This window comes from Arvicanthis niloticus, chromosome 18 (genome assembly GCF_011762505.2).
Source record: "Arvicanthis niloticus isolate mArvNil1 chromosome 18, mArvNil1.pat.X, whole genome shotgun sequence".
Taxonomy (NCBI): domain Eukaryota; kingdom Metazoa; phylum Chordata; class Mammalia; order Rodentia; family Muridae; genus Arvicanthis; species Arvicanthis niloticus.
The window spans coordinates 12,617,886-12,631,130 of NC_047675.1; the positions used below are offsets into that span (position 1 = coordinate 12,617,886).

A 13,245-nucleotide genomic window follows, 5' to 3' on the forward strand; every position below is an offset into this window, starting at 1 on the left:
TTATTTAAAATTTGCATTCATTATCCCAGCCCTTAGGAGTTAGAGGCAGGTTGATCTCTCACTGTGAGTTGAGGCTAGCCAGGTCTACATAATAAATTGCAGGCCAGTTGGTTACATAGTGAGACTGTCTTCAAAAAAAAAAAAAATATTGTGTGTGTTGCAGGGGGGGGGGGCAGGTTGCATCTGAATCGGGTCAGAGGACAACTTTCTGGGAACCTGTTGTAGCACATTGCTCTTGGAGATTGAACTCAAGTACCCAGGCCTCCTGACAAAGGGCTTTACCCAGTGAGTCATGGGTACCAGCCTGGAGGTCATCTTATTGCTGTGTCCCCACCTGCTCTTTCCCTCTGCATGCAAATCATGGTGTAAAACACCCAGTGTTTGTCTGAGCATAACAGCAATTGCTATCTTCATCAGAGGAGCCGTGGCTACCTTCATTGAACCTGTTCCCTATTCAAGTCACTTTCCCGTCCGGCATGCCACTCTCTCCTCATGTGTGTAGGTCTCCCCAGCCGCATGTGGTATTGGGTGCTGCTAGCATCTGTAGGAGGTTAAATGAAGGGGAGGCCTTTATCTGTGCATCTTTGGAAAAACAGTGTCTCTCAAATCTTTATATAACAGGAATTTTCTGGGTCTTCTGGCCTCGGCCAAAACACCATGTGCTTGGCAGTTTTCTCCAGTCACCTTTTCCTTCAGCTCAGGTTACCAACTCCTCCGTCCACCTTCACACGTGTGTGTGTGTGTGTGTGTGTGTGTGTGTGTGTGTGTGTGTGTGCGCGTGTGTGTGTGTGTGTGCGCGCGCGCGCCAGCCAGACGAAACCTCAGATGTCACTCTTAGAAGACATTCACCTGGTCCCCCAAACCTGTAGGTATGAGCCTGTGCATGCATGGCATGCTGCTGAGGTTAGAAGACCATATATGGGACTCCAGATTCTTCTATCATATGCCTTTGGCTACTAAGCCATTCTGCAGGCCCCATCCCCAAGGATCTGCCTGTCTCTGGCTCCCCAGAGCTGGAATTACGGTATTGCCAACCATCAACCCCCTCGAGTTGTGGGAGTTGAATGTACATACTCAATCCATACTCTTTCTTTTTTGCAAAGCGAGGACGGTACTGACAGCTATTTCCCCAGGTAAACTGGGTCTTGCTCTCTATAGTTCAGGCTGGTCTGGAACTCAAGATTCTTCTGCCTCCACCTCCTGATTGCTGTCCTGGTTTAACCACTTAATAATTTTTTGTTTCATCTGACTATGGCTATCAGAAGGGCAGAGGTCCATTGCTAACTCTCAGCGCCCAGAAGAGAGCACTATTAGACTACACAAACTGTAGAATGAGGGGTGCCCTGTCCTAGGCCCAGTGGATCAGTAAGAGGATGCATGAGCTCCAGAGTCTCAGCAAGCTTCTACGGGTAAAAAGATGGCAGTCATCTCTGCCTTCCCAGAGGCCCATGATCTATTGAAAATTGAGCTATGGCTGGAGAGGAGGAAAAGAGGAGGCAATGAAGTTTGTGGAGACTCGGATAAACACCAAAGGAAAACACTATTACATTTGACAAAAAGCTTCAACTAACTCATTTTTTTGCCTGATGCCCTAAATCGTGTCCAAGGACTCCGTCCTAGAATCAGTCATCTCGCTCATGGGGGACAAGAATATTTGGACATGGCCGGGCGGTGGTGGCGCACGCCGTTAATCCCAGCACTTGGGAGGCAGAGGCAGGCGGATTTCTGAGTTCGAGGCCAGCCTGGTCTACAGAGTGAGCTCCAGGACAGCCAGGGCTACACAGAGAAACCCTGTCTCAAAAAACCAAAAAAAAAAAAAAAAAAAAAACAAAAAAAAGAATATTTGGACAGACAGCTTGCAAATTAGGCACTTCAATCCGCTCGAAGATGAATCTGCCTACAGGCAAAAACCAGCTCCTAGACCACATGTACGGAACACAGGAATAAAATGGCCGCTACCAGGAACGCGGTGCTGCCCTCGGTCACGTGGCTAACGAGCTTCCGGCCCACCCCCCACCCCCAGGCGCTTGAGTCGCATTTCCTGGGCTCGGGCGGACCGCGCTGAAGGATTTTGCGGGTCCCAAGGCGCTGAGGCTGCAGTGACCTGAGAGTGGCCGCGAGCGCATGGAGGGGACCCCGCCGGGGGCGGCGCCCTCCTCGGCGCTGGCCGCCGTGCTCAAGCACAGCTCGGCGTTGCCGCCGGAGAGCGCCCAGGTCCAAGGTTACGACTTCAACCGCGGCGTAGATTACCACGCGCTTCTGGAAGCCTATGGCACTACCGGCTTCCAGGCTACCAACTTCGGGCGCGCGGTGCAGCAAGTCAACGCCATGGTGAGGTGCGGGGCGACCCGGGCGGGAGGCGGGGCCGCTCCATGCGGATTTCCGCGTGCATGCCCGGGAGAGGCGGAGTCCTGGTACACTAGTGTTCGATGGGAGGATCTTGGGGTTAAAAATTAAAAAGGGTTTTGGTAGGAGGAGCTTAATGCTGGGAGAGGCTTGGATTCGTTGTTTCCAGTGGAAGGAGACTCACAGAAGAAGATACTGGGTGGTTCTCAAAAGGGAACAAACCCCAAGTAACAGACCTGGACCTGGAATGGGAGGATTAGGGTCTGTACAGGGATTGTGCTTTGGTTTTCCCTGAGTGCAGTCAACCTCTGGAATCCAATCCACGTGGGGTTCCTCAACTGAGGTTTGGAGTCTTATACTACAACTTTCCTGTGCCCTTATGACCAGATTGAGAAGAAGCTGGAGCCACTGGCAGTAGATGAAGATCATCACGAAGACCTGACTCAGAGCCGCCGCCCACTCACAGGCTGCACCATTTTCTTGGGCTATACTTCCAACCTCATCAGTTCAGGCATCCGTGAGACCATTCGGTACCTAGTGCAGCACAACATGGTGGGTCCACGTTAGCTCTGTGGCCCCAGTCTCCTGGGCCAGTAGACAAAAAGTTCTTGTTCATTTAAGAGAAATGAAGAGGCTGGGAAATTAAGAGTATTTGCTGTTCTGTGAAAAATTTGGGTTTGGTTCCCAATACCCACATGGTGGCTCATAACCATCTGTAATGGGATCCGATGCCCTCTTCTGATGTGTCTGAAGAGAGGGACAGTGTACTCACACATGAAATAAATCTTAAGAGAGAGAAAAGGCTGTGAGGAGATGGAGTATTGTCTTTAGATACACTGGCAGTCCTTAAGCCTCAGCCTCCTTTCTGAGAGCTGGGATCACAAGAATGTGCCACTTTTTCTGACTGTGGGTCTGCTTTAAGCAGAGGACTGGGCTTGAGTTGGTTGTGTTGTAGAGCTCATGCTTTGGGTGCTGCTTAGGAGAGTCAGTGTTGTTGCCTGTGACTACAGGTCGATGTACTGGTGACCACTGCTGGAGGTGTGGAAGAAGACCTCATCAAGTGCCTGGCACCCACATATCTTGGCGAGTTCAGCCTCAGGGGGAAGGAGCTCCGGGAGAATGGGATCAATAGGTGAGGCTCTGAGTAGTGGTGGGGGCAGGGAAGCTGGACCGAGGGGTCCCGGTGACCAATGCCCACACGGCTCCCATTTCCAGGATTGGGAACTTGCTAGTGCCAAACGACAACTACTGCAAGTTTGAGGACTGGCTCATGCCCATTCTGGACCAGATGGTGCTGGAGCAGAATACAGAGGTGGGGCTGGAAGGGCTCGGGAGGACCTACACAGTAGAGTCAGAAGATATACCAACTAATACTGATGTTCTCTCCCTTGTTAGGGTGTGAAGTGGACGCCTTCCAAGATGATCTCCCGGCTTGGGAAGGAGATCAACAACCCAGAGTCTGTGTATTATTGGGCCCATAAGGTGGGTTGGGTGGGACAATGTTCCTAGGCTTTGGCTGGCACTGATGTATTTGTCTTTGCAGCCACCTGAGAGTCTCTATAATTATTCTTAGTCTTTCCAGATTTAGATGAGGAGTGTTGAACTAGATAATGTCACTTGACTGCAGGGTTCTCCTAGTTATGCACTCACGGGATTCGGTGTAGTGCCTTAGAAGTCAGTGGGGCCTGACCCAGGGTACTGTGTACACTGGGACAGTGCAGCTCCAAAGTCTGGACAATAACCAGCCACTGCTCACTGTGCCAGCCGTGTGTGGTTTTCTTCATGCCTGCCTCCTCACGTAAAGCCGAGGGTCATGTCCACCAGACAAATCAAGCGGCCTACTCAGGTCTGGAGGGATGCCACTGGGTTGGGGATCAGAGTTTTTCTGGGGTGTGGGCTGTAGCCGCTAACTGGTCCTGTCTCGACCAGAACCACATCCCTGTGCTGAGTCCTGCACTCACAGATGGCTCACTGGGTGACATGATCTTCTTCCATTCCTATAAAAACCCAGGCCTGATCCTGGACATTGTTGAAGGTGAGGTGCTAAGCCCTGGGAGAAGGGGGAGGAGCGCCTACTGAGGCCAAGGCCTGACCTCTGCCCTCTCTCCCAGACCTGCGACTCATCAACATGCAGGCCATATTCGCCAAGCGCTCTGGAATGATCATCCTGGGTGGAGGTATGGTCAAGCACCACATCGCCAACGCTAACCTCATGGTGAGTGGAGTGGCCCGGGCAGGCCATCCCCACTCTGTTGTAAGAGATGCATTGCTAGGTATGGACTACAGCAGTAGACTAGGTATGGACTACAGCAGTGGACTAGGTATGGACTACAGCAGTGGACTAGGTATGGACTACAGCAGTGGACTAGGTATGGACTACAGCAGTGGACTAGGTATGGACTACAGCAGTGGACTAGGTATGGACTACAGCAGTGGACTAGGTATGGACTACAGCAGTGGACTAGGTATGGACCACAGCAGTGGACTAGGTATGGACTACAGCAGTGGACTAGATGGGCAAGAATCCATGTCCTCTCTGGAGTTATGTTGGGGTGAGGCAGGTCAGACAGCCATAAGTGACATGCATATGAGGACTAAGTTATGTCAGGCCAGGTGACTAGTCATAGCTACTTGGGAGACTGAGGCAGGAGGAAGGCTTATGCATAGGTCAGGGCCAACTTGAAATGCTGTTAAGGTGAAAGGAATGCTGTTTACTAAAGGGAGTGTTGGAACAGGCTTCTGGAATTGTAAGCTTGAGGAGATTGATGTGCTACCCACAAGGCTTTTGGTTATGCATGGGAAGAGCATTCTCAGTGAGGGAACATTCGTGCAAAGGCCCTGAGGCATCTTCACTTCAAGTGGTGAAGGCAGCCTAGAGATTACACTGCAGAGCTAGCTGGGCCTGTGGACCAAAAGAGGGTTTTGAAACTTGCTCTGAATGAGAACAGGACTTGGGAAGAACATATTTGCACAGGCCCTCTGGTAGCTGTGGGGTGAGAGTAATGCATCTGAGGTACAGAAGAGTGCTGCAGTGGGAGTAGAGGTGGGCGTGGTCCCCTGTGGATGGTTCGTCTCTCCAGCCCTATACACTATTCTTACTTGGCCTGTGTTTTAACTGGCATGTCACATGGATGCTCAGAAGTGGTGCATTTTGGTTTAGGGTGGGACAGTTTGTACCCAGGTACAAGCTTGGAAACATGATCACCTGCCCAGTAACCTCAGACACTGATGGGCCCTTCCTAAAAGCTCTTTAGTCCTTCCTCTGTATCTTACCCAGCCTCCGAGGCTCTGGTGGTCCCTTTCTCTATGGCTTCTGACCAAGCCTTCCTCTACCTACAGCGGAATGGAGCCGACTACGCTGTTTATATTAACACAGCCCAGGAGTTTGATGGTTCAGACTCGGGAGCCCGGCCAGATGAAGCTGTCTCTTGGGGCAAGATCCGGATGGATGCACAGCCAGTTAAGGTAGATGGTGGCTGGCTCGGGTGCAGGGTCCATGGGCTGTCCCATGGCTCCATGGCTCCATGGCTCACTCAGGTCTTCTGCAGGTCTATGCTGATGCTTCTCTGGTTTTCCCCTTGCTGGTGGCTGAGACATTTGCCCAAAAGGCAGATGCCTTCAAAGCTGAGAAGAATGAAGACTAAGAAGATTGGTAAAGACTGAGGCTTTTTGCCGTACCTTTATTTATTACGTTTTGTAGCAGCCCCTCCCTGGGCCCACTCCTTGGTCAGCAGCATCTCTAGAATAAACGTTCTTTTTGTTGGGTTTTCTGAGTTAGTTTGGATCCTTGGTGTCAGGTCCATAAGCCTCAGCCTGCTCCACCCTCTGCCTCATAGGTCTCTTCTCGCCAGTACTGGATGCTGCCTCCCATGGCAGTCAGTAGGCAGGGTTCCGTGGGATGGTAAGCCAGTGACTGTACCACATTAGAACCCACAGGCAGGGCCAGTGCTAGGGCACCCTAAGGAATGAGTGGTAGGAAACAATTACTATCACTCAGTCTCCTTGAGGTCTAGCCTGAAGTCCTCAGTCATCTCTTCCTTAACTTTTGGTGGTGCTGAGAATGCTAGGCCAATCTTGCCTTGCCACTGAGCCACACCCTTGGCCTAGAGACTCCTAGCCTTGGACATAGAGAGGCCCTAGCTCAGTCTTCCTTGTGACCCACCTGGAACCAACTACAGCCCTTTAACATATTCTGTTCCCCTTGCTTGAAGTATCCTTCCTGCTTTTCCCTCATTCATCCTTCATAATTCCAGCTTAGGAGGCTGAGGCAGGATGAATTGAAGCCTAGCCTGGGCTACAAAGTGAGACACACACCTTCACCCTCTGCCAGAGGTCCCAGCTCACATACCTGTCATCGCTCTTTTCAAGCATGGGAAACACAGAGCTGATGCCCTTGACAAGGAGCACAAGGGGAAGGCTCACCTCGACCAGGTCCCAGAAGAACACTTTGCCGTCTTCAGAGCAGCTGACCACGTGTGTGTCCCGCTCACTCAGGCAGCAATCCAGCTTGTACTGCTGGTTCTTATGGCCAACGTACCTAGCAGTGGGCATGGGTAGGATCAGAGGGGCTTGTCCCACCCCAGAAGTGGGGTGAGGGCAAAGGTCAACCGTGGAGACTTACTCGCCCAGCAGCTCTCCTGTGTCTTTATCTAGAAGCCGCAGAGTTGAGTCCAGGCTGGATATTAGAGTACACTGCCCATCCCGGCTGAAGCAGGTGCAGGTGATGGGGCCTTAGAGAGAGCATGGCAGGCAGGTAAATCTGGGTACTCTTGTCTGTCCCACCACTTGCCTTGACTGTCCCGCTGGCCTCCAGGGCCACACTCACTGCCCACGTAGTCTGAGGAGACCTGTCCCATCCTTAGGTCATAGCGCCTCACGCGGCCATCCACGGAGCTGCAAGAAAGGGTAGATCCAGCCTAAAGCATTGCAGCCTTTTGCTCCAGGGCAGCCTGTGTCCCAGTGCATTCCTGACCATCTAGGAAAATGTGAGGAAGGCAGTGATGCTCTTCTGCTTTGAGACTCAGTCTCAGGGGACAATTTACTCCCACTCAAAGAGCTATGCCTTCTCTTCCAACCCCTCAGAGCTTTCTAGATCCTACACCTTCTGATTGGTACAGCAGTCGATCTATATGTCTACATCTGCACATTTTATAGCTCTGGAATATATTTTATAAAGATTTTATTATCTGTCTTTTTAAGACATGGTTTCTCTGTATAGCCCTAGCTGATCTGGAACTCATTCTGTAGTCCAGGCTGGCCTCTTAGCATGCACAGGCTCTGAGTTCCATACTCAGCTTACTACAGATACCAAGGCAGTTGTATTCTCAGAGTGCGACTCCTTCCCCCCCCCCAGACCAACACCATCTTTTTTATCATGTATGTATGAAGGCTTTGTCTATAACCCCCATCCTTAATGCCCATCCCCCTCCCAGCAGCTTCTCCCTTTTTTGAGACAGGATCTCATGGAGTCCTGACTGGTCTCATAGTCACTTTGTGACTGAGTTCATCCTTGCACTTCTCTCAGGCTAAGTGTCCTACCACACCTGCCTCACCAGCAACTTTGGAAGCACAACCATAGCAATGCCAGTCTTCCCCTCAAAAAAATACGGCCTTTAACCACTCTCAGAAAAATAAATGTCCAAATGTCTCCTACAGGCCTCTGTACCCTGTTCTGCCTGCCATGCCTTCAACAGCTCTCATCTGGCCTAGCTGCACCTGCCAAAATCTCCTTTGGATGTGTGCCTGCTCTCCCTCCAGCTAGCCACTAGGTGGCTGTAATCCACCACGCTTGCTCTCACCAGGCCTTTGCTGCCACCAATCCTCCCATTTCTGCTGTCTCGCATGTTCTCACTTCTTGGCTTTTGTCCCTAATGTGACTAGATTAGTTGTACTTCTGATTTATGTATGTATTTATCTATTTATTTAATTTTTTGAGACAGGGTTTCTCTGTGTGGCCCTGGCTGTTCTAACCCTGTCAAGACCTCTGCCTGCTTCTGCTTCTCGAGTGCTAGGATTAAAGGCATGTGCCATTACTGCCTAACTGTAGACAGGCTGGTTTTAACTCTTGGTCCTCTGCCCTGGCCTTCTCAATGCTGGGAAGATGTCATCACATCTGCCATAGTTAGCATTCAGTAATTTTTTTGTTTTTTAAGATGGGGCATCTATTTAGTTCTAGCTGGTCTGGAACTTGTTATGTAGACCAGAATGGCCTGTAACTCAGAGATCCACTTGCCTTTGCCTCCCAAGAACAGGGATTAAAGGCATATGCCACCACATCTGCCTGGCTCATGGTTGTATTTATTTATTTAAAGTTTTATTAATTTTTCTGGATTTTTATCTCATACATGAATATTTTTATCTGCATGTATGTATATGAATTGTGTGTGTGGTTCCCTGGGGAGGCCAGAAGAGGGTGTTGGATTCTCTAGAACTGGAGTTACAGATGGTTGTGAGCCATCATGTATATGCTGAGAATCAAACCTGGGTTCTCTACAAGAGCAAAAAGTACTCTAAACCCTGGACAATCTTTCCAGCCCTCATGGTTGCTGACTGTCCTACTGGTCAGGACAGACTAGAAACTGCAGCTCTTTCAGTGGAGAGGCTACACAGTTTCTACCATTAAGTAACCTATGCTGAACAAGGAAGATCTAGAAAGGTCCAAGTAGGTAACATCAGAAGTGGGCTTGAAGAGGAGAGTAGCCAACCAGGTGCAGCCAAGGAGAGAAGCCCAGAGGGCGTTGTCTTTGCTACGCTCTTGAGCTGGACCACAGTGTGGAGGCAACCACAGTGAAGTACCAGGTCACCAAGCCAAGACTCAGGGGTGTCTGTAGACCTGGGAGAATCTCAGCATAAAGAAAGCAAGTCTGGCGATCCAAGTGTGATCTCTAGAAACCACACAGCAGTTGGATGAAGCAGCGAGACCTAATGTCATAGCGCTCTTCCTGCGGAAATGGGGAGTGGAGGTAGAAGAGTCTCTTGGAAAGCCAAGGGCTGGCCAGTCAGCCTGGAATACATAGCATGGTACAAACAGGGAGAGACATCCTGTCTTGCTTCAACATAGTAACGGAGAGAACTGACCATCCTCTCACTTCTACACATATGCCTGCACACACACAATACTAAAAGAAAAATAACTCCAGCCCCAGAGAGGTGTCTGACCTCTGCTGATACCTTCCCTCCCATATCCCCTCATACAAATGCATCTTAACTAATTTATTTTTAATTTTTTTTATGTTATTTGTGTTTTTGCTTGCATGTATATTTGTGTACCATGTGCATGCCTTGTGCCTGCACAGGCCAGAAGAAAGTATCAGGTCCCCTGGAACTGAAGTTACAGCACATGGGTGCTGGGAATTGAAGCTAGATTTCTTTGGAAGAGCAGCCAGTGCTTTTAACCACTGAACCATCTCTCCAGCCCCCATGTCTTTGACCTTTTGGGATGGTTATTTTGATTTACAGAATAGGTATTGCCTCATTATCTGAGCTGGGCCAGGCTTTGAGGTGTATACCTAAAATTGCAGCACTTGGGAGGCAGAGCTGGGAAGACTGCCACAAGGCCAGCCTGGACTCTATAGTGAGTTCTATGACAAGAGTGAGTGTCAGAAAAACAAAAAACACATCTAGCCTGGGATTCAGCATTTGTGTGTGTGTTGTTGTTGTTTTGAGACAGGGTTTCTCTACATAGCCCTGACTACTTGGAGATGCAAATGCCTCTGCCACCATGCCCTTCACCGCTCATTCTGATACTCTGAGTACTTGGGAGGTAGAGGCAAGGGGAATTAAAGGCCACCTTGGATTACAAAAGACCCTGTCTCAAAAAAAAAAAAAACAAAAAAAAACAAAAAACAACAACAACAAAAAAACAAAAAACAAACAAACAAAAAAAAACACCATGGCCACTATGACCTCCATTGGCACCAGGGCAAGGAGTGGCCCTGGACCTACTCACCCTGCCAAAATCTCATGGTCTGACACCTTTACACTGGATATGCCATCTCTGGCTTCATCTAGTGTTTGCACCGGCTCAGGCTTCCGAGAACGACAGTCCCAGCATCGGACACTGGAATCGATAGATCCTGTAAGGCCGACATGAAGGTGACGTCAGCTTTGGGTCTCTGGGTAGCAGCCAGTTTTTAGCTGTCCAGACTCAGACTCACCAGACAGGATGACTGTGGCCTCTTCATTAAACTGAACGGTATTCACCTTCTAAGAATCAAGAATTCTCAATTTAGAGAAGTGGGGCTTTGGAGGACTGGGATAAAGGCAAGGTTCTCAGTGCATGTTAGAGCAAGGGCACGTTATAGGTAGGGAAGGTGAAAGAAAGGTTCTGGGGAAACTGGTGGTTGGTGGCTGTCAGGGAACACTAGATGAGCACATGGGGAAGACTAATGGAAGGATCTTCCTCGTACCACCTACGCGCTAAACGGATCTCCACAATGCACACGTTAATGAGGGTCTTCTGGCTTGTACTCACTCCAGCGTGGCCCCGAAATTTGCGCACGACCTGCCCAGTTGCTACATCCCACAGCACCACCGTCTTGTCCCCGCCACCAGAACAGAGATGGCTGTTGTCAAAGGAGCTGGAGGACCGGAAAAAGAAGGTCAATAGCCAGTCATGATCCTAGCCACTGAGCTCCCTATTCCAGCCTGGCCCGCGGCTCACCCGGACGCATCCAGCACTTCGTAGCCATGACCACTGTAGGTCCGCAGCAGCGTCCCACGTAGCGGGTTCCACAGCTTTAGGGTTTTATCGCTGCCGCACGTCAGGCAGTAGTTGCCATCCACTGGGGAACAGTAGGCAGGGGTCACCGGACCGCCGGCCTCAGGTGGAGGGACGCCCGGGTTGAAGGCATGGGCGCTTACCATTAAAACGCACGGCTCGCACCGCGCCCTGGCTGCAGTCCAGCGTCTTCAACCGTTTCTGCGGCAGCTCTGGTGCCCGCGGCTTTGGCTCAGGAAAAGCCATACTTTAAGTGCATTAGTCCGCTGCCTGCTTTACTGCTGTTGTATTGAGATCTCCTTCCTTCCAAGCTTTCAAAAACCCTTGCTCGGGTGTAACATCATTATTGACCCCCAGGATTTATTTCCTGCTTCGCACTTCCGTGTTCATAATTTCAGTACGTTAATGACAGTGTTGGGGATACTGAAAGCTCCTTTAATATTTTCCCCCTATACTTCCTACTTTCTAGGAACTGTCCTGGCCTTTTCTCATTCTCCTTTTTCTGGCTGACAGCCGTTCTGCTCTCTGCCATTGGGAACAGAAGCGCTAGGTTACTGGTGTTACTCTAAAAGCTATCCTTCATTCTCACGCCGGAAGCTGCTTTTCTAGCCGTAAAGAAGGACGGCGTGGTCTTCAGTTTGCTATGTCCACCAACAATATGTCCGACCCACGGAGGCCCAACAAAGTGCTGAGGTGAGCAGTCCAGCAAGTCATGGCAAGGCGTCTTTGGTTGTGGCCGTGGGTCTAGGCTAAGTTAGCCCAGGTGGGACTTGGTCATTCCTGATCCTTGAACATGTCGCAGGTATAAGCCTCCTCCGAGTGAGTGCAACCCGGCTTTGGACGACCCGACTCCGGACTACATGAATCTTCTCGGCATGATCTTTAGCATGTGCGGCCTCATGCTTAAGGTGGGTGTGGATGAATTTCCCTGAGTGTGTGTTGCTCTGCCTGAAACTGAGGCCTGGGGGCGGGTTCAGAAAGAGGCAGGTCCTCTGGCAGTGCTGGAGGTGGGGAAGGGGTGCTGAGGTCAGCGGGGGCGGGGCTAGGGTGACTTCCCCAATATAGGGGAGGTTGGCCTTGCTCTTGTGGACGTGTACACTGGCTAGCGGGTCTGAGGGTGGAGCCTAATTTAGGCAATTTACAGACCACTTGTGGGGAAAAAGGCAGGGAGGGTCATTAGCATGTAGGACTGTTAAAACAGTCTGAGAGGATGTGGTGGGGTGAGAGGCAAGACACACACATTAGGATCAGAAGCCTGCTGCGTGGAGTAGGCTCTGAAAGGTTGGTGTTGAGGTACTTACCCGGGGACAAGGTCTGAGCTGGAGGTAGAACCCAATATTTGAGGATCTTGGTCGTGGGAGCTCCTTGGCATACTTGTCACTGACCCAGTCTCCTCACTCACCTTTCTTCAGCTGAAGTGGTGTGCTTGGGTTGCTGTCTACTGCTCCTTTATCAGCTTTGCCAACTCCAGGAGCTCGGAGGACACCAAGCAGATGATGAGTAGCTTCATGTGAGGCCCCTGAGTAAGGGGATGGGGTCCCATGCATACTCTCCAGGACTGACAGCTCTTCTCTGTCTCAGGCTCTCAATTTCGGCCGTGGTGATGTCCTATCTGCAGAATCCTCAGCCCATGACGCCGCCATGGTGATGCTACCTAGGAGGGTTAGATCCTCAACTCCAGCCCACCTTCCCTCTGGCCTAGCCTTTGGCAGCCTCTGCCCTTCCTCAGCTGCTGTCCTAAACTTGCCTGAGTGTGGCCTCTGGGCTCCCAGCTGAATGGAGGGAAGTTGGCCCTTTCTTCGGGGTCCTGCTTCTGCTTTGACAAAGAGATAAACCTGCAGACTTCTCTTTATCCTCCCTCCTCTGGCCACTGTTAGGAGAAAGACTGTTCATGTTTCTAAGTATTCCCTTGTTTTCTTATGAAACCAGTTGATATAAAAATTTCCACTCTGCTTGGCTTGTATTACTTCTCTTTTGTTCACGGGGTGCTCTGTCCAGTGAAGACTGCCCTGTTTTGGGGCCCCTGTCTGAGCTTTTTAAAAAAAATGAGTTAATGTTTATATTTCACAAGCCTCATATCTAGAGTTAGGCATCAGGGGCGGGACAATTATTTCTACACTTGGGTGATTTTTGGCCCTGATAACCAATCTAGGTTTTGGTTTTTTTTGTGTGTGTGTGTG

General features: G+C 50.4%; 3 protein-coding genes across 6 annotated transcripts; 2 read left to right on the forward strand and 1 right to left on the reverse strand.

Annotated features, from left to right (window-relative positions):
* The first annotated feature begins 1,816 nt into the window (after nucleotides 1–1,816).
* On the forward strand, nucleotides 1,817–6,112 carry Dhps (deoxyhypusine synthase). 4 transcript variants are annotated; one of them, XM_076915547.1, is made up of 9 exons: nucleotides 1,817–2,331; nucleotides 2,734–2,898; nucleotides 3,357–3,478; nucleotides 3,562–3,658; nucleotides 3,742–3,828; nucleotides 4,276–4,381; nucleotides 4,458–4,570; nucleotides 5,753–5,811; nucleotides 5,895–6,112. In XM_076915547.1, the coding sequence occupies exons 1-9, from the start codon at nucleotides 2,125–2,127 to the stop codon at nucleotides 6,007–6,009; spliced, it is 1,071 nt and encodes a 356-aa protein (XP_076771662.1). In that variant the 5' UTR covers nucleotides 1,817–2,124; the 3' UTR covers nucleotides 6,010–6,112. The 4 variants fall into 4 exon arrangements, with proteins under 4 accessions (XP_076771662.1, XP_076771660.1, XP_034378274.1 ...); XM_076915545.1 differs by having other exon boundaries at nucleotides 1,826–2,331; nucleotides 4,111–4,381; nucleotides 4,458–4,561; nucleotides 5,686–5,811; XM_034522383.2 differs by having other exon boundaries at nucleotides 1,835–2,331; nucleotides 4,458–4,561; nucleotides 5,686–5,811.
* On the reverse strand, nucleotides 5,996–11,460 carry Wdr83 (WD repeat domain 83). Its single transcript, XM_034522384.2, has 9 exons — nucleotides 11,209–11,460; nucleotides 11,009–11,129; nucleotides 10,820–10,925; nucleotides 10,503–10,551; nucleotides 10,295–10,421; nucleotides 7,172–7,239; nucleotides 6,968–7,076; nucleotides 6,769–6,883; nucleotides 5,996–6,304 (listed from the first exon to the last, which is right to left on the reverse strand). Exons 1-9 carry the CDS (start codon nucleotides 11,309–11,311, stop codon nucleotides 6,155–6,157), a joined length of 948 nt encoding a protein of 315 aa, XP_034378275.1. The 5' UTR covers nucleotides 11,312–11,460; the 3' UTR covers nucleotides 5,996–6,154.
* Nucleotides 11,461–11,534: 74 nt separating this feature from the next.
* Wdr83os (WD repeat domain 83 opposite strand) lies at nucleotides 11,535–13,017 on the forward strand. Its single transcript, XM_034522386.2, has 4 exons — nucleotides 11,535–11,758; nucleotides 11,868–11,973; nucleotides 12,478–12,575; nucleotides 12,647–13,017. The coding sequence occupies exons 1-4, from the start codon at nucleotides 11,709–11,711 to the stop codon at nucleotides 12,711–12,713; spliced, it is 321 nt and encodes a 106-aa protein (XP_034378277.1). The 5' UTR covers nucleotides 11,535–11,708; the 3' UTR covers nucleotides 12,714–13,017.
* The last annotated feature ends 228 nt before the right edge of the window (nucleotides 13,018–13,245 follow it).